The sequence below is a fragment of the Podarcis vaucheri genome (assembly GCF_965113315.1).
Source record: "Podarcis vaucheri genome assembly, chromosome: 1".
NCBI lineage: Eukaryota > Metazoa > Chordata > Lepidosauria > Squamata > Lacertidae > Podarcis > Podarcis vaucheri.
Genome location: NC_138759.1, coordinates 92,727,406 through 92,751,441, shown reverse-complemented (window position 1 = coordinate 92,751,441; position 24,036 = coordinate 92,727,406). Strand labels below are relative to the sequence as shown.

Genomic DNA, 24,036 nt, shown 5'->3' with positions numbered 1-24,036 from the left:
GCTCTGCCCCATCCACCATGCAGCCCCCCCCCCCCAAATTGCCAACAAGGAAATGTGGTGTTCAAGCTGAAAAAGGTTCCCTCTTTCTGCTGTGTGCTATGCAAGTACAACTGCAGGGCTCCTTAAGCTCCTACCCAGCACTAAAAAATAAAAAACCCACAAAGTGTATGGATTGGTCAAGCATTTGCTTATGCTTTTAAAGATTTATGTAAGCTACCTTGAGGGCTTTTTGCTCAAGGCAGAGCATAATCCTTTAAATAAATAGCATAACACCGTGCTATCTATGATTGAGACCCTCTCAGATATTACACAATTATTTTCTAGAATGTGAACCATCGTGTGGTACCCACCTTTTCCTGTTAGGCAAACCACGAACACCTAAGCAAGTGATTATTTGCATTTTTAAACAAAGCTCACAAATTTGGCAACCACTGATGTGTGCTTTTCCTGATCTGCAATGAAGCTGGCATGCTAGTAATGCAGATGCTTTTTCACAGTTGCTTTTAAAAGATCCGGATACAGATGGCAATCTTATGTAATTAATGTTATCCCAAGACGTCCATACGCTTGCACCCTGGAGAGGTCACTTTGGTGCTGCTAACACAGCAAAAACAATGTGGGAGGCAGTAGTTACGAGTTACTGCAGCCACAGCCACAGCTGTGATTCTCTGGCAGTTTGGCTTTGCCCCCAGATGTGCGCTCCATTGTCTTTCAAGATAGACTGATGTCAACAACAACAATTCTAAGAAGCAATAGAATGGAAGTGTTCTGTTCACTCTGTTCATCCTCCTTACAATCTTTAGTACACAGCACTTCTCTTTTACTCTTCATGTCACAATAATTATTACGGTAACATCTTTCACTTCCATTTTCCTGCAGCACCCTTCCCAAATACACACGATAAAGCACCACCCTTGCTATAATACCCTCCCCAACCTAGACTGGGAAAACTGCAACCTTTGATTACATTTCATGATGATCATCTCATGAAGTTACCATGTATCAAAGAAAAACCTTCTTCACTGACTCTATTTGGCTGTTCAGTTTCTTCATATGACAAACACCTAAGGAGAGCAAGGGAAAGCTCAAATCTCTACCCCCTGGTGTGGGGAACCTTTGGCTCTTCAGATGTTCCTGAACTACCAGCTGCCACCACCTGTGGTCATTGGTCATGCTTGCAGTTCAGCAATGTCTGGAGGGCCAAAGGTTCCCTACCATCTGTCTCTATGCCCTCTGGTGCACGAGGGCAAACGTTTAAAGCAGGGAGATCCTGTACTCATGGAGTTTCCCCCCATGACTTAGAACTTTCATTATCCAGGGTTTTAAATCTTATGGGAGGCCCAATAGTACAGAAGGTTCCTATTTCAGAAGCTCATTCTCCAACCTGCAGAAGGTGGGAAAAGAAAAAGGACGTGGTTATGCACTGGAAGGGGTGGGCATCTCTGTCATCTTAACTTTTATTTTTAATGGTTGCTTGACCCAGTTTACCTGAGCATGTTGCAGTGCAGCAGCAAATGTCAGATCCACTCACCTGGTGTAGATCATTATGCATAATTCATCTGTATGTCCCACCCACCCAATTTCTCCACTTTTTTATAGCACAGAGACTATACATGGCCTACAATCTGTGGGCAAAGGACTTGCAAAAATCAGTAATTGCTGGTATACAAACTAAAGTTGATAAAAAGCACTCCCACCACTTGGGACATCCAGAAGCAAATGCAACTTGTGATCCTGATCTCTAAGAGACTGGAACATTATCCAGAGCAGCTTACTCTGTATGATTCCAGACCCTCTAAGTAACAGGACTGCTATCATGTCTGGTTTAAGTTTGGTTGCCCCCATCCACTTTAGTTCTGACACTAATCACTATTTTCAGAAACACCACTGTTCTGGAATCAAAACATGTAAACAAAAGATGCAGCCAAGTGTCATCAGAATACTGATGACATCCCAACACAAATCTCTAGTGCAATTCTCAACAAAGCTTTGTGCAATTCTAGGGTGGATAACTTGCAGATCTCAGCCACATTTTATGTAGGTGGGGAGTAGGGAGGGAGGAGACCCAGAGGGTGGAATGGGAAAGAAGTTATCTTCTGTGATGAAGAGAACTGCTGCTCTCCCATAGAAAACAATCTAAGAAGTTAGGCAGCTTTATTGATTTCACTGGTTCTCAACTTCATTTCATTTGTTGATTTTCACAAAATGGAGATTAATACATTACCTTGTAGTGCTGTGGTTCCCGAACTATAGTGCACTCTCCCCACAAGAGAATGCACAGTATAGTTAACAGGGAGGAGAACATCCTGCAGCCAGCAAAGATACAAAAAGTACTATGCTAACCATAATGGTGTGTGTGAGAGAGGGAACTTCTGACCACATTATCTGCTTTTCATCATGTCCACCATGGCTGGCTGATATTAGGAAATAAAACGAGGTGTGATTTTTCTACTACATTTCTAATACCAAGATTGAATTAGTGCCTGGATCCACACATACAAAATGGGAAGGGGCCAAAGAGATGGCTGCCAGTGGGTTTTTAAGACTTGGGAGGTACAGTACGTTTAGAATGCACCCTACTTAACAAATGTTGAGAAAGTATTCTGTGCTGTGTGCGCAGGCTTCCATTCAGGATGGGGAAATGATGTGTTGTAGCCTATAAGGTTCCTATGTTTCACAATGTCTCCCTCTTCCAATCATAATGATGAGCAGTTTGCAAGTGTGTACACAGCCACATCGCTTAAACTGGCCTGGGCAGAAGGCAGGCAAAAGCATCAAGTGATCGCAGCGGGCCGCCCATACTGAGATCCAGAAGATTTTGGGTCAGCTCAGCCCCCTTCCTGGAATGCTCCATTTAGGGATTGTCTGTGGGCTTCCATAAGTAGAGATCCCCCTAACAAAAGGGAAGAGGGAGCTCCGCACAGGCAGTGTAACACTGAGGGCAGAGGGTAGCAGGATTTGGGAGAGGGACACATTTGTCTAATCCAACCCTGCCCTGTGCTCAGGGCAGCATGAGCCTCTTTTTAAGTCTTTTGATACCTCTAGGGGCTGGCAAAAAGTGAGGCTAGTAACTGACTTGGCTTAGATGCCCTGGACTCCTTTTAACGTTTATTTATCTTTAAGTGACTTACAACACCCGTCATATATAGCAAATAACCACAAACGAAGTGCAGCTTGATAAAGCTGGTTATTTTTCAACTTTTGTTTTTAAGCTTTGTTATTGTTTAACTCCAAGCTTCTCTAATCCATAGCAATCATTGCTATGCATCACCTGACATTTCAATGGAGTGACTACAAATAAACCCTCTACAACCCTTCTAGGTGGTTTAACATTGCATCTATGCAGTGTAAAGTAGAGCTGTGCCAACATCTGTGCCCTCTTAATTTTTCTTTCCTTGCAAAAGAGGCTTCTGTTTTCTTTAGAATTTTGTTGGGGCAGGATTGAACTTAGCTTATTGTTGCAAGTTGGCTTTAGTTTTCTGTGTTTTTCTTTACAGTAAACATTTTTCCAGTGCTCTGCAGCCTCCTAGATGCCTGTGCCTTCAAATTAGAAAAAGCTCTAAGGGATGAATTATCTAATGTCATGGACTTCAAACTGACATGTGGGAAGCTGGGAAGGCTGCAGAACAATTTTTCTTCCCAAGAAGATAAGGGAGGAATGAAGGAGATGTAAATGGCTCATGATTCTCAGCCCCTGAGATTGCAGGGAGGCACCTCTTAGTTTTTGCTCTTACTGCATTGTTGAACTAGCATTTTTGAAGCAGAAGAAAACTGGTCACATGCAGCTACATCATACAACCTGAACTGGTCACAACAATAAGGATACTGGCAAGCCGACATGCTTTTCCAGAAGACACAATTGAACAGGTTTTTGCATTCAAGCAAAACATCTCAGAAAGGCACTCTCAGACAACCTACTTAGAGGTCCTTCAGGTTTCCTTAAAAGCTTTTATTTTTAATATCAAAAGTATAATTCTATTTAATATCCAATTAGGCACATTATTAAAAGTGCAGAAGAACTAAAAAGGAGCAGCCTTCACCTGCCAGTTGCCATCTCCTCTATTTTTAAAAAATATAAAACAGTTAAAAGATCATGTCAAGCATAATTAAACCACTCATGGTAGCTTACTTGAAACGCTTTGAGAACAAAATATAGTTTCTATGGTTAGAATATGCAGCTTTGTTACAACCAAGGAAGCTATTTAAACCTTTCTTCCACTAAGAAAAAACTTAAGGTATTTTCTCTTAAGTGGAAAGAGAAATACCTAGAAAGCTATTCCTTCATATTCAGGTGTTTCATAGGTTAATTATTTTTAAAAGATGTCTTCTCCTGTCCTTCAAAGTTCCAGGGTGTCACGGGGAACAATCAAGGCTTCCTAAAGGTCAAAAGTCCTACAGGTCAGTCACAGAGGTTTGGACACCAGAACCCAAAGCCTGTCTGTATATTCCTGCATTCTTCACATTGCGGTCACGGACAAAGTCACGGTAGTGGTGTCTATCCACTGAGTGGGCCGAGGGTGGGGACCACGCGTTCCATGCACTTCCACCACGTTGACAGCAGTCACCAGCATCATGGGGCCTGGATTGGTTTGGGGAATGGGATGAGGCACAGTTAGTATCTAGACACAAATGAGGAGAGAGAATGGAAGCAGCAAGAGGTAGCTGAGGAAGTGGCAGACTAGCAAGAACAAACTTGTTTAGCAGCAAGCACAACGCGTGGTTTAATGAAATGAAACTGTGGACTGTCAAGTCAAACCCTCTACCGCTGCTACGACGTCATGCTGGTTTCAGGGTGACCAATGCAACAGATAATTTGAATACTCCCCCACTTTTTCATATGGCATTACTCCATACAGAAAATGAAATTAGAAATGAATGCAGATACCTATCCAGCCCACTGGCTTATCATGGCTTACTATAATATGAATGGCTATAGATTTGCCTAAATGTGCAGGCTTAACACTATATTCCTTATTTAAGCAAAATACCTGATAGGCACAGCAGCGTTAAAGGATTTAAATGACACTGTTAAACATTTAGGACAAACATACTAGTCTTAACAGAACTACTTTGACGTATCAGAAAATAGTTTTTGAGTCTGAAGCAAAGAAGAATGATGAAGAAGCTCACCATAAACACTGTGGCCCAGTTCGCATGACTAGTTTCTGAACAAGTCAACTTCAAACCATGGATTATGAAGTTTGTGTGTGTAACTAATTGCTGTATTGTTTGTTTTAAACCAGGACCTCTGGTTCATATGCAATGGTAAACAGCAAAGATAACACAGCAGAAGTCCTCATCCTTGTTGCACAAGTGAGGGGAGGGGGAAATGCAGAAGCCTGACGCTCTGAGCTCAGGAAGGCTTATCCAAATGATGCTTAAACCATGGTTTAACATGGCATGCGAACATGGCCAGGGAAAAACAAGAGTATTTCATGCACATGTTATTCAGAATTAACTGATCTGGATCCTGCTTGCTTGGCATGGTTTCTGCCATTTTTTCTGTGCCCAAATTTCATTTTAGGAAATTGCAAAATCAATCTTCTTAGATATGCACAATTTTCAACATTAACGCAGACACAGTGTGTTAATGAATGAAACTGTCCTGGACTTGCCCAGTTCTGATTAATGCATGGTCTTAGAAAACCATCTTGTTATGACAGAAAATCTTTAGCGCTTCAGAAAGAGGAAGGGCTAGTTTTTTCTCCTCCGCTCTACTGCTAATTAATGCCTATGAGAATAGCTGGAGTTGCTCCATATTGAAGATATCTTGGACACTTGGTTCCTTAATATTACACATCAAGGAAGTTTGATTTTTAGCTGGATTCAGAATCACATTCTTTTATGTTCTGAATTCCAAATTTCCTAATAATAAGTATTTTAAAATTAACTGCATTAATGCATCTATAGAGCTGAACTTCTACACCTACCTATTGGCATAACCACTGATTTTAAAATGGAATGAAGCACTTCCCAAAAGCTTAGTGTGTTCAAAGAAAACTTAGGAAGGCCCATTTTGGATGACAGCAAAAGATAACTATAATGCCTGTGGGGGTTTTGACCAGGAAACTGCCTAAGAATGCAGGAGATTAGTAAAAACCTTTGCTTGGCTTCCTGTCTCCCACACTTACTCCTACTAAATTTGATCAGAACACTTGATTGAATTGAGTGTTGCTGCCAAAGCCAGCTAAGGAGGGCAACTCAACTGAACAAGACTTTTAGAATTCTTAAATCCTTCAATCTAATAATTAGTAACAGTCATAACTATTATTTTCAACAGTACCATGCCACTTTTGGTGCTACTGTATACACGAGGGGAGTTTTCTCAGGGTTTTTTTCTTAGCTAGTTTGAGTATCTGATAGTCTTTGGCTGGTTTCTGGAGTGTGTGGGTGTACGCATGTATATGTGTGTGCTGAATATTTAACCATATTCAAAGCTTGTGCCCTAAAGCCTGTAGTTCTACTGACAGTACAACAACTATCCAATGAAGACTGGGGGAAAGCCTATCAGTATGCTTGTGAGACTGCTACTGATCAACTTTTCCATTTTGGAAAATACAGTATGACAGTTCTGTCTGTTGTAATGTTCCACTAAAATCGCATCACTATTCAATCAAGCAGCATCGCAGGAAGAATATGCACATCAGAGTAAAGGAGATTTGAAAAGCATGCAAGATACCAAGCCTATTGCAAAGAAGCCTTCTTTAGAAGCAATTTCAAATCAAATCAACTCCTGTTTCTTATGTTGAGGATCTGGTTCATTGCCGTATGAATTCAAACACCACCTTTATTTTATGAACAGCTCATCATAATGGCTGCCAGCAATAAATTTCAGGGTTCCAGAGTTTGTGGAAGTCTTTGCATGTACAGCTACACAAGGCCCTACAGGTGTTCACACTGTTAGCCTAGACTAATGTCTATTAGCCTAATGGAGGGTAGGAGTGGAACTTGGAACATCTGGGCAGGTCTGCTCAAGATGGCCCTATTCTTTGTTCTCATGGGAGCTGGTAACCCCTGAAGATGGATCACCAGCACCTGACATCCTAGCCCCACATCTGCTCTGTTCCACTATCAAGGCAGCAACAAACATGTTTAAAATTGAATGTGAATTTGAGAAGACACAGGCTGCTCATTCGCCCCTTAAACACAGAGCAAGATTTCAATAGTGCCTTATGATCAGGAATTAACCTTGACAATCCTGTAAAACCTAAGTGCAAACCTAACTTTGGAGTTTACACTGAATATCCTTGTCTTCACAATCAATAGATTAGGAACCTCCACAATAAAAAATGTGAACTCATAGTAAACTCTCTGAATGGTGTTGCATTGTTTATCCTTTTGAGTGGCACTGTCAGCACTGCAGCTCAAATTATGTCTAAAAATGACATAATGAAACACAGCCACGTTTCCATACATGTAAAGAACCATTCCTTTAAAAATGTTCAGATCCTTTACCAAATTAAGAAGTTCAATGCACCATAGTTCTAACAATTTTGAGCTTAAATAAAAATTCTCTAAAGAAGGCTGATGAAGTGAAAGGAGCAAGACCAAAGCCAAGCTATGGGACCAGACCAATTAAAAGGGATAAGAGGTTGATGCAGGAAAGCCCCATAGGCAGCGTCGAGACATTCAAGTCGTTCTCCTCCAAGCAGAGACACACATTCCATCAATGCATCCAGCTTAATCTCATTCCAAACTTCAGACTGAACGCAACACACTTGACTGACCATACAGCTCCAAACAATTCTTTACTGCTTCCCCTTCCCCTGACCCCTGAGAATGGCAGCACAACCTGTTAAAATGCATACATACATGCCGAGTTCATGTATAACATTAAATCATAGTTAGAAACAAACACCTGTTTAATGTGAACAAGCAGCATACTGGGGCAGGATTCTCATGAGTGTCCATTTTACTCCTCTCCCACTGCTGCTGTGCTGTTCCACCATTAAACAAAACCAGATGTTGGCTTAGTGCTGTGCAAGAACCATCACTGGTGGCTTACTATGAGGAGTAAGCCAAAAATGAGCATTTAATGTTTGCATTAAACTAATGTTTTAACATCATCTGTGAACTGGGCCGTACCATGCAGAATAACAAAAATGTAGGCTGCTTGATGAATATTTAATTCTGAAATGGAAGAATGCAGATTTCCCCATAAAATCCCAAGGTGATGTAGGATCTACTCAATATACTGCCCATATCACATACTGGGCTACTGCTGAAGCGAACTTACACCTGAAGTTCTGAACACATGGTCCATGTTTTCCTCCAAGCACCCAGATCCAGTATAGGCACACAGGGCGAGGATAAACAGACAGGTTGTGTGACAAGTTTTATCGAACATGCACGTCTGCTACAGTTGAAAAGTTCTCCTTGTGCCACTAAGGTCTGGAATAGACCACTGCAACACATGGATGGAAAAACTATAATATCCAGGGGTTGATGGAACAGGAACTATGGTGAAAAACAACCCTTTCTTATCTATTAAGGTTTCTGTAGCTCGTAACAGCTACCGTACTTCCAAAATGGTCCTTTTTTACATAGCAGTGGTATAGGAGTGTGTAGCCCATATGTATATCTAGGGCAACCAACTGTACCTGCTATAATTAAGTCCTTCTTTTACACAGCTATTAAAAGTGCAGGCACTCTGCTGTCTTTTGTATCTGACCGCCCTATTGACTCATATATGCCTATTTTACAGCAGGCTCTTGTGGTGGGAAGCCAAATTGGCAATTTCTCTCAGTGGAAGAGATGTTGTATATACTATATGTGATTATACACACTTTGAAATTTTAATTAATATTAATGAAGGGAACTACATGTAGCAATAGCCTTAATTGAAGTTACCACACACTTACTTTTCTTCGCAATTATACTGGGTATAAAAGAGGGAAAACCTCTCGAGCAATATGATGCTGGACTGCAACTCCCACCATCCCTGATCACTGACTGTAACAGTTTGGGGTAATGGGATTTGGAGTTTAACATCATCTGGAGGTCCACAGCTCCCCACCCATTTTAGAAGGAGAATGGGAGCAAATTGAAGTTTTCCAAATTCTGCAATTCACAGCACAATCACTGCTGTGCACATTTCTAAATACACCATTTATATTCTTAGAAGCAGCAACTCCTTGATAAATCGCTAGAAGGCTGTTAAAGCATAGTCAGAGCTGTTTGGAGCTGGAGTCTAAAGACCACACACAAGAATGTTACCAAAAAGCATGTGCACAGCAGTTATACTGAGCTTATGCAAGACAGGCCATCATACCAATAAGGCAAAACAGAATTTAAAAAATAAAGTATCACCACCTTACAATCACCACCAGTGGGAAGGAAGAAACTGACAGAGCAACCAAGAGCTCAAGAGAAAAACCTCCAATTTCAGACACTGGATAAATCAAGGGCAAGAGAAAAGAGAAAGCACCTTTTGATTATGTTTTTGATCATAGCTCAGAACAGCTTCAAGATATAAAGCCAAAGTCAAGAGCATTTTAAAGTCAACAGATACAATTAGCTAAGTTTGCATAAAAGACAAATACATCTGAACAATTAGGACCACAAATTAGCGATACTTGCTGTATCACTGTTATAACCACTTCGAAGTATGTTTCTTTACAATTAAATAGCATACAAATTAAATGAGATCAAATAAATAAGTTGTACAAAAGCAAAACAAATCAGATTATGATCACATGTCAAAGGTTCACTGCATGGATGGAACAGCCTAAGATAAATTTTAAGTCTACTGCATTGTAATCCTGCAGTTTTTCAAAGTGTCTGGGAGAATTAAAAGTTTTTCTCCAAGATTAAATTGTCCCCTTTGAAGCAAAAAGTATTTTTGAGCCAGAATGGGGCTGAAAGCTAAGTAATATGGTCTTATCGTGATGGATAGTCAGAGCCTGGACCATCAGGAAAAGGAATTTAAATGAAATATAAGCTCTTATTTGCAACCTTTTCCATTTTCTTAAGTGAACCCCTCCTGGTCACTGCAAAAAACAAACCTGCAGCTGTGAAGCTTGATGGTTTTATAAATTTTTTTGAAGAAAAGCCTGCAGTAATGAAAAGTATGGCTTTTCTCATCTGGCCAGAACTTAGAGCACAATCCTGGTTGAAGGACAAGTCATTCAACTCACTTCACTGCGGGAGCACATAATGAGGGTGCACAATAGCAAGGTGCTACCCAGCAACACTGGAACTGGAAATTATGAATTGACAAAGTATCCAAATTAGGCTGAAAAGAACCATCTATGACCCCCACAACAATATATTCTTCTTAGAAGACACAAATATGAACAATATCAGTTGCAGGAAAGGTATGTGAAATGACCAATAACTCATCATTTCCAAATCAGAGCAAAGTGAGACCAGAGTGACGCACCATTTCTTGTCTTGCTGGCTGGTCCCGGGACTCCGTGGGAGATTTTCTATTTCAACTAAGACTGGCCCAGAAGGAACTGCTGTAACTGAGGGTAGGGCGGGCATTGCACTCCAGTTCTTGAAAGACAAAATACAAAGCAAAAATGTAGTTTTGCCTTCATTGGGTTTTTTTCATAGAATCATAGAGTTGGAAGAGACCACAAGGGCCATCGAGTCCAACCCCCTGCCAAGCAGGAAACACCATCAGAGCACTCCTGACATATGGTTGTCAAGCCTCTGCTTAAAGACCTCCAAAGTAGGAGACTCCACCACACTCATTGGCAGCAAATTCCACTGTCGAACAGCTCTTACTGTCAGGAAGTTCTTCCTAATGTTTAGGTGGAATCTTCTTTCTTGTAGTTTGGATCCATTGCTCCGTGTCCGCTTCTCTGGAGCAGCAGAAAACAACCTTTCTCCCTCCTCTATGTGACATCCTTTTATATATTTGAACATGGCTATCATATCACCCCTTAACCTCCTCTTCTCCAGGCTAAACATGCCCAGCTCCCTTAACCGTTCCTCATAAGGCATCGTTTCCAGGCCTTTGACCATTTTGGTTTTTAAGCCTTGGAAATGAGAACACAAGGTTTTCTACTTTGGTTTGTAAATTTTCATATTAGCTTAACATTTATGGCCAAGAGAACCAAATGATCCAACTTTCCATTTACTACAGGTTCTAAATTCTGAGGCCAAGGCAACTGCATTTGAGATTAGTTTACTTTTGACGCAAAGACTTAGAAAAATGTTAAGTAAACAGCTTAGACAAACTTACTTGCTGTGATCCATTATTTTGGCTGAAAACATTATTTGGAAGGCTGAAATGGGGGAAAAAACCAATAGTTTAAAGTTAATTTATCAAAGATCAAACTGTTAGGATTTTAAGGCTTATCTGGGTCTGCCAGCTCCAAGTAGGATCAGCAACAGGGACATTAATAAATAAATAAAACTGAGGCCAAACCAGCATTTTCTGTATTTACATTTGTATGCATCACTTGACTCCAAAGCAGCCCTTACTTTGACTGTTTTACACATATGCTCACACATATGCTGGACTTTTTCCTAAGCCATCATAATCCATATGAAGTTCTGGTAGGCAGAATTTATCAAGGCAAGTCTTATCAATCTGGATGAACAGGGGTAGGAGTGCAATAAATCAAAGCCAAATTTTCAACGATGGTAAGAGTGAAATACTGAGCCCTGATGCCTGGAACCAAAACACATTAATTTATCTTATCTGTGTATGTTTCCAGTTCCATCAAGGCATGGTTGTTGTGGTTTCCACATGAAGCTAACTTGCACAGATCTGTTAAGTCAAACACCACACCATAAAAAGCAGGTATGAAAGAGCACTTCTTTCAACAACAGCAAAAAATTCACTGCTGATCTAATAACTTTCAGTGAAACGACATGCATCTTTTAAAATCAATTTTAATCAGCAATGTTAATTAGCATGCATAGTCAAACATAGAATTGATTAGCTCTAGGATGAACATACCATGATATCCCAATATCACCATTAAAAATAAGTAGAGGGAAGATGGCAGACTCCCATGAGGCTACCTACCTCTTTCACTAACTAAGAAAAGGAGTAAAAAAATAAGTACAGTAGGATCACATCTTGTGGGGGGGGGGGGTTACACTCTGGGGGGTAGCATGTGAAGCCAAAATTGTGTATAGTCAGAACAAGCCCACTGTGACCATGCCTACATTTCCAAAGCCAGCACACCAAACAGGCTTTGCGTACTGGGCACTGGGAGGTTGTGGACTCCTGGGAAATCTTGCAGGGTTATCCCAAGGTCTTGTGAGATCTCCAGAGTCTGTACAAGACCTTCCCAGAGCCTAGTAAGCAAGGCAGGGCTTACAAAGCTCTTTCCATGGCAGGAAAATGTGGCATGGAAAGAGCTTTTAAGCTCTCTGCCTTGCATGAGTTTTACTGTTTAATTTGAATGGTGTCTAATTCATGAAAAAATACGTAAGCAACAGGAAAGGGGCTTTTAACATATTATCAGAGAATATTCCTGATAATCCTATAGAGATGACCAAGACATATTCATGGAATAAATCTTTACTGTGGAAGCCTAATGCCGACAGGTCCTCTTACCTAGTTTCTTCAGATTTATGAGTGTTTCCTGTAATAAAACAAAAAATTGTCCAATATATCAATTACACAATATCAAAAAGCTTGCATTATTTTTTTCCAAAGATACTTGTGCAAAGTGTTAGAGACACACTTTAAAACAGACTAAAACTTAGAATGTGCGGGGAAATAGGTATATACTATTTGCAGGGTTACCTATCATGCAGCTTTACCACCTTTCACAGACACTTCCACTAAATACTAGGGCCTTGCATCCAGTCCAGACAAATCCAAGATTCCAAATGGATTCTGGCAGATCCATGATTTGGGTTGAAGCAGCCCCAAGCACCCTAGGTTCACCTGGAGTGGTCTGGGGTTGCCAAAAGGGGAGAGGGTGTTCAGGCAGCAACAGGTGGGGGAGAGATGATGCAGGTAAGAGTCCCCTTGTCATCAAACACATGGTTCATTAGGGTTTCAAATGCTGAATAAACATTAGAACTATGAAAGGCCCCAAGTCCAGCTCATAGCCCAGATTGAGCATGATCAGGATCACCAATTGGGCCCTGAGCCGAACTGCGGGTGCCTGGCACAGCCCTAGTAAATACAATGGATAAGTCAGAAGACAGGGAAGGAAAGTCCAGGCAATTGCCCCATTAACAATATTGTATGCTGTTTGTAGAACGGGCAAGGATCCAAAGACACTGGCTCTAGGAACTCAAGGGGGTGGATTTGATATTCTGAAACATCAGGCTCTACACTCATGCCACAATAGTTATTAAGCACCTTTTAGTTTCAAAAACAGTTTAAGCTACAGCATGGGGATCAGGTATTCTGTTAGTTAGTGTAAGTAAAAGTAGTAATTTGGATCAAGTCGAGTGGCACCGCCTACCAATGAGTCAAGCTACCTCTCATTTGTAGCGTTCTCCTTGAGTATCGCTTGCTGGGCCTTCTTTCAAAAGATGCCGATCGTCTGGCTTTGTTGGTCTTTGTTGTCTGGTACTCTGTTTTCCCACTAGATTGAAGTGGAAAGAACAAGAGAAAACATTTATATTTGAAAAGTTGATGTAAGCGACAGCACCCAATTATCCTTGCTCTTCTAAACGCTTAGTTCTCATGTGCTTTTGTTTTATTTAAAGCCAGTCATATACATACTATTAGTTTCTATAATCATATTAAACAGACATGATCCTTACCAGATGATATCCAAGAACAAAACAGAGACAAGGAAAAATGGAATGAAACAAGAAACGTGAATAGGATGAAAACCATAGTCCATGTGCACTCAGCTGATAATTACTGCAACTGTATACATTTTGTGCCAAAAATATTAGTTTCACCACAAAAATCTATATCTGTAGAAGCTAAACTTTACCCCCACTTTCATTAAATCATCTCTACACTTTGTGTGCGAGTCAGCCAAAAGACATGGTGGAGAAAACGCAAGGATTCACTAGTACCTACTAGAGCAGTTTTGTAGAATGGGAGTGCTCTTTGACATAGCCCTTTTCAATACAGTTTCAACTGGTGAGCCAGCTATAACTACTGGAGAAGAGAAATGGCCACAGTTCCACATCCAATGGTTACAACCATCTTATATCACTGTGTAATGTGTTCCACACTGTGCTTCCTTTGAAAAGCATTTGGGAACTTAATTGGTTCAAAATGAGCAGCTGAACTGCTGACAGGAGCCCAATCATCAGATCTGAAGACACCAATATTACATTGACCCCCCTGACTACCAATCTGTTCATGGGCTCAGTTTAATGTTTTTTAATGCTTTATCCCCTAAATGGGGGAGGGAAAGTAGGGAAGGATGTATACTCGATCTGAGTAACTACAGATCCATTTCCTCCAATAAATAAGCATATGCAAAAACAGTTCAGGCTTCTTTCTCTAATCACGAGATCTAGAAATTCAGTCTTTTCTGGATTTGGCCAAGGTAAAAGTTAGGCTTTGGTATTTCGCAGAACACAGCAGCAGAAAGGCTTAACACGCGGCAGATTTTCCATGCCTACAGACTATTTTGACTGAGCTAAGTGCCTCTTTCAATCCTTTCCCTTTATGCCAATAGGAATCTAGAGTAGTGACTACTACAAACAAAACCACGGACCAGCTTTCTTTCCTGTGCCTTATCTGAGAAAAAGTCAGGCAAGAAGGTATTGAACAAAAGAGACTGCTGACCTGTATCTGAACCTTGACCCCAGCCGAATGAAGCTTGACCGACTGGAACCTTTTTGGACGGGTCCACGGAGGCGGAAGAAGGCATGATGCTCAACTGCACATTTCCACAAATGTTTGCAGGCCTTTGGGTGATCCAGCCTAAAGACAAAAGTGTGCTCCTGCTCCTTGCCCTTAAGGGGGGGGGGGGAAGGACCACCACAGGAGCATTTAGAAAACTACTATGAATGCTACCTTCAGATTATCGCAGCTAGAGTCACAAATTGCAGGCATTCATAGAACCCATAACTCAAAGGTAAGTTCAACCAAGAATGTTATAAAATACTGAAGAGAACAATGTGCTCTCAGTATTTTATAGCATTACTGATATAACAAGTTCTTCCTGTTTCCTTGACACAGAAGAAGCCAGAGAGATAAAATATAAATAGCAGAGGATCAGTTTATCTTTTTTGTTATTAAGACAGAAAAAAGCATTACAGTTATAAAACATGTTATACAGCGCTAGTCACTTAAAGGGAAAACTGCACAACTTCTTTAAAAATGCCAAGCCACAACTGAAGACATGTGACCTTGCTGAGCGATATGTTGCCTTCTTGACATAGGAGCTGCTATACTTTGTGCTGACTGCGGATTGGGAGTGGGGAGGAGAATAATGGTTTTCAACAACTTGAGTAGCCTGACAAGAAGACAAATAGAATGCAAAAGATTGCATTTCTATTTTCCAAGTGGTTTGTTCAAGATAGTTGACATTTATTTATTAAAACCATTTTTTGCTTCTTTTTAAAGAAGGCTTGGAGTACCAGTGTTTACAATCTGCCTTCCCTTAGGCTGATTTTCTAGTTTCTTTACCAAATCAATCAACACACACTAATTAGGCACTTAAAATCCAACATATTTTTACTTGGAAGTAATACAAAGTCAGCCAAATTTCTCCAAACTTAATATAAACAAAGAACGGTAGTGCTGCTTCTGTAGCAATATGCCTTATCAAATGCAAAGAGGAAGAAACCTCACATTACTATTGGTAGAAACTTAAAGATCACTCTTGAAATCCAGTGTATTATTAGTGATTAGAATACTGAACCCTAGCCTGGGAGAAGTAGCCAGGTTAAAATCCTCATTCAGCCATGATGCTCTCACTGACTGATTGATCTTAGGCTTGTAACTTTCAGCCTATAGCTCATTGGACTATTATGAGGATAAAGTTGGAGGGAGTGGCAGATGAACAAACGAGTGCTGGCTTGAGTAACTTGGTGGAAGAATGGAATACAAGAATACTAATACTGTATGTGGAGGAGATCAGGTAACACTGTGTTACTTCAAGAAGATGAACAATGCCTGTTGGTGTTAAAATGATATTATGTTTCAACAATTAGGTAAATGTTTCAACTACCTGTAATAGTTATTCATTATTCATTCTTGGGTAGAAAAATAAATTTTAAGGACAGTCTCTTCAGAATATGACAGGTCACTATTCACTTTCAAACAATAATTTTCACTAAGTGCCTATTACAATCAATAGGAAAAATGTTTACGTTATCACCCACAACCATCCTTAATTTATTTTGGCTACGATACTTATGCTTAAACTAACTCACAACAATAGAAGCAAGATGAACAAAGACTTCCTTCTACCTGTTCATCATCTTCAACCACCACTAGTGTTAATTTATTCTTTCTGAAGTCCAACCTAGTGATCTTTGGCCTGCAATGGGAAAAAGTTAAAATGTAAAAGATGTATGTACTTTACTGCAATTGCACCACAATTCATACAGAACCTAGTAAAAACGTATTTTACAAAAACCTATGTAACGGCAAGAACACCAGCTATTATCTTGTGCTATAAATTAATATTTAAAAATTACAAGTTTAACCATGGGGTGCTTTAACACAAATGTCAATGTTAAATGAGTTTTTTAAAGGGAAATTCTAATTGAATTTTCTGATTTTGAATGTTTATGCTTGATTCATGTAGACCAGTTTCTTAGTTCCTTCCAGTGAATGAGAAATATACACTCATCCTACTGAATAAATGTCCCATACCCAGACATATCTGCACTCTCAGGAAAAACCACTCTTTTTTACATATAAACACGCAGCCTAACACAGACATTAATTTCTCAAAAGCCCAAACTAAATAGCTGTACAGCCATTTTCAAGAATCATTCCACCCATTCACAATACACCTAGAGCTCTATTACGGCAAATCACAGAGAATGCCAACATAGAACCGTGCTTGCTTACAAGACTTACAAATTCTAGCCTAGAGCTAGGCTGCAGACTCTAAAATAATTTATTTTTTAATTATTCTGCTTACCAGAAGAACAATCCAATCTTAGTTTCTCCTTCAAACACAAGAACTCCTGTGGGTGTTAGTCCGAGGCTATAATCATTTCCATCTCTTGCCTAAGAGGGATACAAATTAGATTAGAATATTCCTACAGATGTGACTTTATGCTGGTACAAGTTACTTTAATTATACTTTCATTCACTGTTAAGATACTGCAGCAAAATTAAAGGCCTTAGTCACAGATGTTATTAACAAGCCCCTTACCAAGCATTTATTCTATTATTATTTTTTGTTTTATTAAATATTTTATCTTTGGATATTATTTTCACTGCTTATAAGGACATTGTCTGCTGCTCTGAGGATTTGATCAAGCCAAGCTGACAGATATGAATTCTAGAAACATACATAGTTACATAGAACATTTCACATAGAACATCTACACTGAAAGCTACATTTATGCTTTATCATTTGTGGTTTCTTGAGAATTACTTAACATTAGGCTGCAAACCTGGTCCTAAGTCAAACAATATTAAATCTCAGTTTATTTTCAGCACTCATCTCTCAAGACTTCCATGATTTATGTTTATTCCGAATATGTTTAACATTATGATTAAGAATTTCAGAGCAATTCATTTCTTAGCTACAAAATACACTGGGATAATAAAGTCACTGTGTCTGGTCTAGAGATCCATTGTTGGACTTTGACATGAGAGACCAGGGTTGAAGTCCCCACCCAGCCATGCAGCCCACCTTTGGTAAGCTCACAAATGTGGTTGTTGTTATAGCAGCTGGGTATATAAGCAGTAGCTTCAGATCATAGCCATTTCTGGCAGATGCACAGCAAGATATGTATTAACTAAATTGTCCTCCGTAACTTGTATAGGTAGGCAGACTAGGCTATTGTAAGAAGCAGATCCCACTCATTGCTACAAAGACTGCAAGTTTAGGTATTTTTATGTGTATAGAAGTACTAAAAATAACGTTCCCAAAAGCACGGCCTACAACCATAAACTTACCTTGACTATATGCATGTCTACTCCATACATTTCCAGCCATTTTGCTTTGTTCAAATAATTTGTTTCTGCCTGAGCTGGTGTTTGCCCCCTGAAATGATTTATATTACACAAAAATCACATGAAGTTAAAAATAACATGCCTTGATAAAAAAGTGAGGTTACAGAAAGAATACAAAAAAGGGGAACTTGATATATGTAGAGGAAGCCAAAGAGTGCTCATCTCGACTCAGTTTTAATAATGGCCAACTTGAGTTTTGTTTTGAAATCAAGGGGCTAAGAAAATACTGAACTGCTAAATTAAGCTGTGGAAGCTTACAGAGCTGTATTGATAACATCAAGAAGTGCTAAGGCTGTAGACTGCATAAAATGCATACCCTATTGTCCAGATGATACTATCTGGTCTTAGATGTGTCTTGTAGCTTGCTGTGATTGCTTCAGAAAATGAAGGCAGCTTTTGGACTATGTTCTAGTTTGTCTCAACAGAAATACAACACCAACACTCAGGAAGGTATTCATAGGAATTTAAAGTCCCCTTTCACTCAGCAAAAGAAAGCAATGCATACAATGGTATGCGTTGGATGGATGTGGCAATTTACCATTTGAGATTTTTTACCTGTATTCCTTCCACTTCTCAAAAATGGCGAGTTCCATGTCTTCAGTTTGCTCGGGCACAAACCTGAACTCTGAAACTATATCAGGGATGTGTTCAGCAGGGTCGTAGTCACCAAGTTCAGCTGGAAAGAGAAGAATACTTCAAGAAAATTCTAGCAAAAGCAAATTTGGAAATGGCAAAATCCGAAGTGCCTACAATGACTCATTTCATTGACAACACTGAACATTTATTCAAAGATAATTAAAACTTCATTTAAATATTTACAGTTTAATAGGAAATCAGTATTTTGATCTTAGTACAGGTATGTTAAAACTGAATCTTAAATCAGCTTTGGAAGAACTACAGACACAAACAAAAACTTATATGGAAGAGTATTTTCATTTACTGCTGAAACTGTATGTTGGCGGGGGAACTAGCATTGTTATTTAACTTCTTTCATTCCTCTTTTTTTAAGATACTCAGACTTGCAGATGCTTAGTGAGATCACTTTCTTTTTTTACCATCACAAACATGAAATTTTTAATGCAGTCTTTTAAAATGTAAAAAGAAGCAGCTGGAAATGTAAGAAGCAGCACTGAATAATATAACATGTTTGTTAAATTTTGTGCTATGTAAATATTTTAATAGATTTCTTCGGTCTTGAACACAACTGAGCTTATTGAATAAATATTTTAAGCTGCATTTTCATGAGTCTTTCAATCTGAAGTTAAGGAAGTTTCTAAATCCATAATTTACTTGATGCTTGCTTGCTTCCAAAGCTAGGTTAACCTCCAGCTAATTTAAATAGGATCTACTCAGCATTCTACTGAGTACTGGGCACTGTCACCAAAGCCTGGAATCGAACATTTACTGTCATGCAAATTTATAAACAGAATCTATGCCAAAATGGGATCAAGGCATGAATTCTTTAAGGCTTTGCTGCAGCCCTCTTCACAGAGTTGGATCTCTGCATCCCACCACTACAGAAACATGAATACCAACACTTCATTGTTGCATGTTGCAAAATTACTATCTTCTGGGGAATTGATTCAAAAGTGTCTTCTCTTATTACACGGGAAAATGAGTTGCCTACCCATACCATCAAACCCAGTATCTTCCAACACTATCTTACCAGTGTTACTTGAGTTCTTATCTGTCAACTGAACACTAGTATCTATAGATTGTTAGTAGGGAAAAAAAATCAAGAGTTGGGTTTTACCATCCCAACAAACAGCAAATTTATGAATTCCTCTGAAAGATTGTCAGAATACATCGCAAAGTCTGTCCCCCTCTCCTATCTAAGCAATACAGAAAATCACATTTTTTGTGTGTTCCTTGTTGCCTCATACATTAAAAAAATGATCAACATTAATTTATAAATATTTTCACATATATAACCTTTTGTACCAAGGCTGTGGGGTCATATGGTCAGCATGACTAAAACACTTCTGGCACAACAGAACACCCTGACAAGTGCCAGAGTGCATGGAAATGCCATTTACCTTCCTACCGCAACAGTACCTATTTATCTACTTGCACTGGTATGCTTTAGAACTGATGGGTTGGTAGAAGCTAGGACACAGCAACAGGAGCTCACCACCGTTGTGTGGATTTGAACTGCTGACCTTCCGATCAGCAAGCCCAAGAGGCTCAGTGGTTTAGACCACAGTGGCACCCGCTCCTTTTGTGTGGGGAAGTACCTTTTTGCGACATACTGTTTTACCTGGCAGGCACATATAATACTTTCTAAGATTCTAAGTCCCACAGGAAATATAGATAACTTTAAAAACTACATTTGATACAAGACTAACAGCCACTGATCACTGATTAGGAACTTATGAGTATCTACTTCCAACACAGTTATCTACAACCAGAACTATGAGAATCACAGAAAATTCCTTTTGCTCTGCAGTAACGATCTTGCAATAATGATTCTAGACACACTTACTTAGAGGTTTCATTGAATGAATGTAGTTGGACTTATTTCTATATAAAAGGGTTTTAAAGTCCTCAAATAGGCAAAGGCTGTGCGACTACAACCCATTGTAATGCAATTACTCTATTTTGTTGACATAAAGGTGTGTGTGTGCGCGCACACACACACACACACACACACACACACAGAGAGAGAGACAGAGAGAATCATGCAAGGTAATCAAGAAAACACTTAATTTCTGTTGCAAACTATCCCTAATAAACACTTCCAAGCTGACATCTCTTTCAGTAAGTACAAATGTAGACGTCAAAGTGCAGAAGTCTGAGCTTGCTTTGCCAAAATAAACAACAAATCTCAATATGAGGTTCACAGTATTTTTCTGAATGGACCCAAAGCTCTGAGGAATCTATGGTAAAATAATTATTTCACTTAAGCAAGTTAATTCTTCTCACACCTGCCCTCCTTTTTCCTACACAAGGACTATAAGGTAGTCCACACCCCAGGATTCCACTCATACTTCCCACTCGTGCTAGATGGTACAGTAGCAAGAAAAAGCTAAGATCTTAGTGGTAAGCCTCACATGACTGAGCCCTATCAGCTGTTATAATCCTCTGGCTACAAAATATATCCCTAAAGCGAAAAAGCAACAATGCCCAGAAATAGCTCAAGTACAGTAATTTATCTGAATCCCTGGCAATTAATGTGACCAGCAGTTTACATAAGGTTTGCTATCTGTAAAGGAAACCTTGTCTTATTCGAATCAGTCCTGCACCTCAAGCAATACACCCACACAAAGGCAGTTCCCTTAAGGCAGCTCACCTTGTAACATGTAAGCTGACAACTGCACAGCTGTTTCAAATGGACACTCCAACCTGCAATTAAAAAAAAAAGAACATCAAGCAAATTTCAATGGCAGTATGAGGAAATGATTATGGGTCAAAGATTTGGAAGGGGAAGATGTAGTGAACCGTTTCAGCGAACTTGAGATATTACTCAGAAATATACTTAAAGCCCATGTTCCTATAACACTTGAATTTTCAGAAATGTACGCTTTACATTAAAGGAGCAAATAAGCTTGCCTAAGTCAGCCTAGATCCTACAAATATATGGATTGGGGAATCATTAATATATTCTTCAATTACGCCACACCAAATCTGTCCCAAAAAGTCTGCATTTGAATTAAATGAACCATTAATAATTGACATCACATAGCTTACGCACCACATACAGCAGCACATCCTCATTCTCAACCTACCACCTCCCTCCTCTTTTGTACATCCTTGCAGAAACCTGACCATAGTCTTTAGGCCAGTGGTTCTCAAACTTATTTCTCTGGGCCACACCCTTTGAGAACCACTGCTTTAGGTGGTAAAAAATTATGAAGATTTCTAAGATGCAATTGTGGAATTTTAAATACTAAATCTGAGGAAAGAATCTAAACAAATGGCTAATTATAACTACCAGAGTCCATTAATGTTCACTGCTACAAAGCATGGTAAGTAGCTACTAATACTTTCAGCACCTTGGAGATGCACATGTTCTATATTTGTATCCTAAATTTCCTGCACATATTTGATAAGAGACAAGCCCCCTTCATTTAGCGTAATTATCAACAGTACTTACTTGCCACTCAAAATGTCCTGTTTTAGCTGAAGAACAAATAAATATCTATTTCAGGAAGAAAGAGCAAGAAACATCCATGAGTTTGTGAACAATTCCAGCACTGGAGAAGAGCAGCAAATATCAGCAGCTAGACTTAATTATGAGATAACGCACTGTGGTCTCTCACTTCAAGTATGGAAACATGGAGCAGTATATTTCATCGCAAGAGAATGAAATTCTAATTAAAGAATATCCAATTTGTAGTTTCTGTTTTCTCTGATTTCCTAGTGTGCAATATTGAAAGGGGGTGGATGGATTTCCCAAACATGTCTAAAAATATTTCTATCAAAGTTCAGTGTTTCCTCAAAACTATACTTCATTAATGATTTCGTAAAGATTATCAGGACCCAATTTACAGCAAAGGCCGGAGCAGAAGGACTGGGTATAAGGATTACTCACAGCAGAAAGGAAAACACCCAGCACCAAAGAACTGCCAGTTCCTTGAAGTGCTGGGAACTCCTATTCACTGTACTGTGGGAATGGAACACCTTGAAACTGTGGCAATGTATGTGAGATTCTGCCCAAATGCCTTCCCTGCAATTTTAACATTCAGGGACATTACAGTAGTGAGATACAACCAGGTGGATTGGAATTTTGATTCATCTATGAACGGGGAAAAAGAGAGACCGCCAACAATCATATGCAGATTAATATGAAAGATATAGCACAAAAAGCAAATGTACTGCAAACAAGCAAGCAATCCTTGTTTTGCACAGGACACTATGTTCTCGACCCTTGCACGCATTGGAGGGACCCATGTAAAATGTTCCACCCTTCCCCTCCCCACCTTTCTAGTGATTTTTAGGGTCACTTCCAGGTTTGGTGCTGTGCATGTGTGTGTGATAGACGCACATAAATTGGTCATTGCCTGTACTGGATTTGAGATCTCCAGTTTGTATCACTGCATACAACGTACCTGGTGAGCTCTTCACGTAGGTTGTTCGGTTCGGAAGAGTAAAACTTTACACGAAGATGTAGACAGTATGGTGGACCAACTACAAAAGTGAATATATTAGGTTTCTGACAGCAAGAATATTATTTTGTAAATATTTTCTCTAATCAGAATTCAAAGGGGGTGGGAATCCCTTTTGTAATACTGAGCACACTAGCAAAAAAAGAGAATGCTAAACAAACAGTAGTAGTTTTATATACCAGAAGCCAACTCAGTCTCATTACATTAAGTTGATTTGTCTTGCCAAGAAGAACAGACAAATCTAGGTTAATCCCAATATTACAAGGCTCTATTCCATGAACTGAGAAATCCATCAATCTTAGCTTTGTACCCCAATCAAATCCTTATAAACTCTGCCCAGGAAGTCTTAAGTTTTGGGGAGTACCTCCTGTTGTTAGTTTGTGTCATAGGAAGATAGCTAGCTAAACATTTTATTGCAGCAGACTCCACACCTCATTTCCTTCCAATGAGAGAAATTCTAAACCAGGAATATCATGTTACTCATGCACCTCCTCAACACCCACTGATTCAGGTCACCTGTAATACCAGATCTTCAAAGTTTCTTCCCCCTTTTGATTTACATTACTAGAACAGTTCCTTTTAAAAAAGTCAATGTATATCAGTCACAGAAAAGATACAAATACACATCACAATAGGTCAGCAAAGCAAAGATTACTAAAATATAGTCCACCAAATCCATTTTGGTAATACTCTTAAGGCAGAGAGTGCAAAAAGAAATGTGCTACAGAATCTTTAAACAATTGGAGCCCCCTTTTTTCTTTTTGCCCTGTACTGAATTAGCTTTCAATACATCATGTAGTAAATGTAATGTGAGTCAAAGATCAGTTGTAATGCCAGAAACCTGGCATTACAACATTGTTCTTTGAACAGTTTCATACTGCCATGGTATATTTT

General features: G+C 39.4%; 1 protein-coding gene across 1 annotated transcript in view; it reads right to left on the bottom strand.

Annotated features, from left to right (window-relative positions):
- Nucleotides 1-24,036, bottom strand: part of EPB41L5 (erythrocyte membrane protein band 4.1 like 5) — a 52,759-nt gene that overhangs the window by 14,184 nt on the left and 14,539 nt on the right. The window contains exons 5-16 of the mRNA XM_082238328.1: nt 23,086-23,164; nt 22,131-22,175; nt 21,327-21,379; nt 18,593-18,713; nt 17,981-18,068; nt 16,992-17,080; nt 16,310-16,379; nt 14,678-14,847; nt 13,402-13,508; nt 12,521-12,548; nt 11,192-11,234; nt 10,382-10,497 (exon numbers count right to left, since the gene is read on the bottom strand). Coding sequence (XP_082094454.1) covers nt 10,382-10,497; nt 11,192-11,234; nt 12,521-12,548; nt 13,402-13,508; nt 14,678-14,847; nt 16,310-16,379; nt 16,992-17,080; nt 17,981-18,068; nt 18,593-18,713; nt 21,327-21,379; nt 22,131-22,175; nt 23,086-23,164 — 1,009 coding nt within the window. The remainder of the gene's footprint in view (nt 1-10,381; nt 10,498-11,191; nt 11,235-12,520; nt 12,549-13,401; nt 13,509-14,677; nt 14,848-16,309; nt 16,380-16,991; nt 17,081-17,980; nt 18,069-18,592; nt 18,714-21,326; nt 21,380-22,130; nt 22,176-23,085; nt 23,165-24,036) is intronic.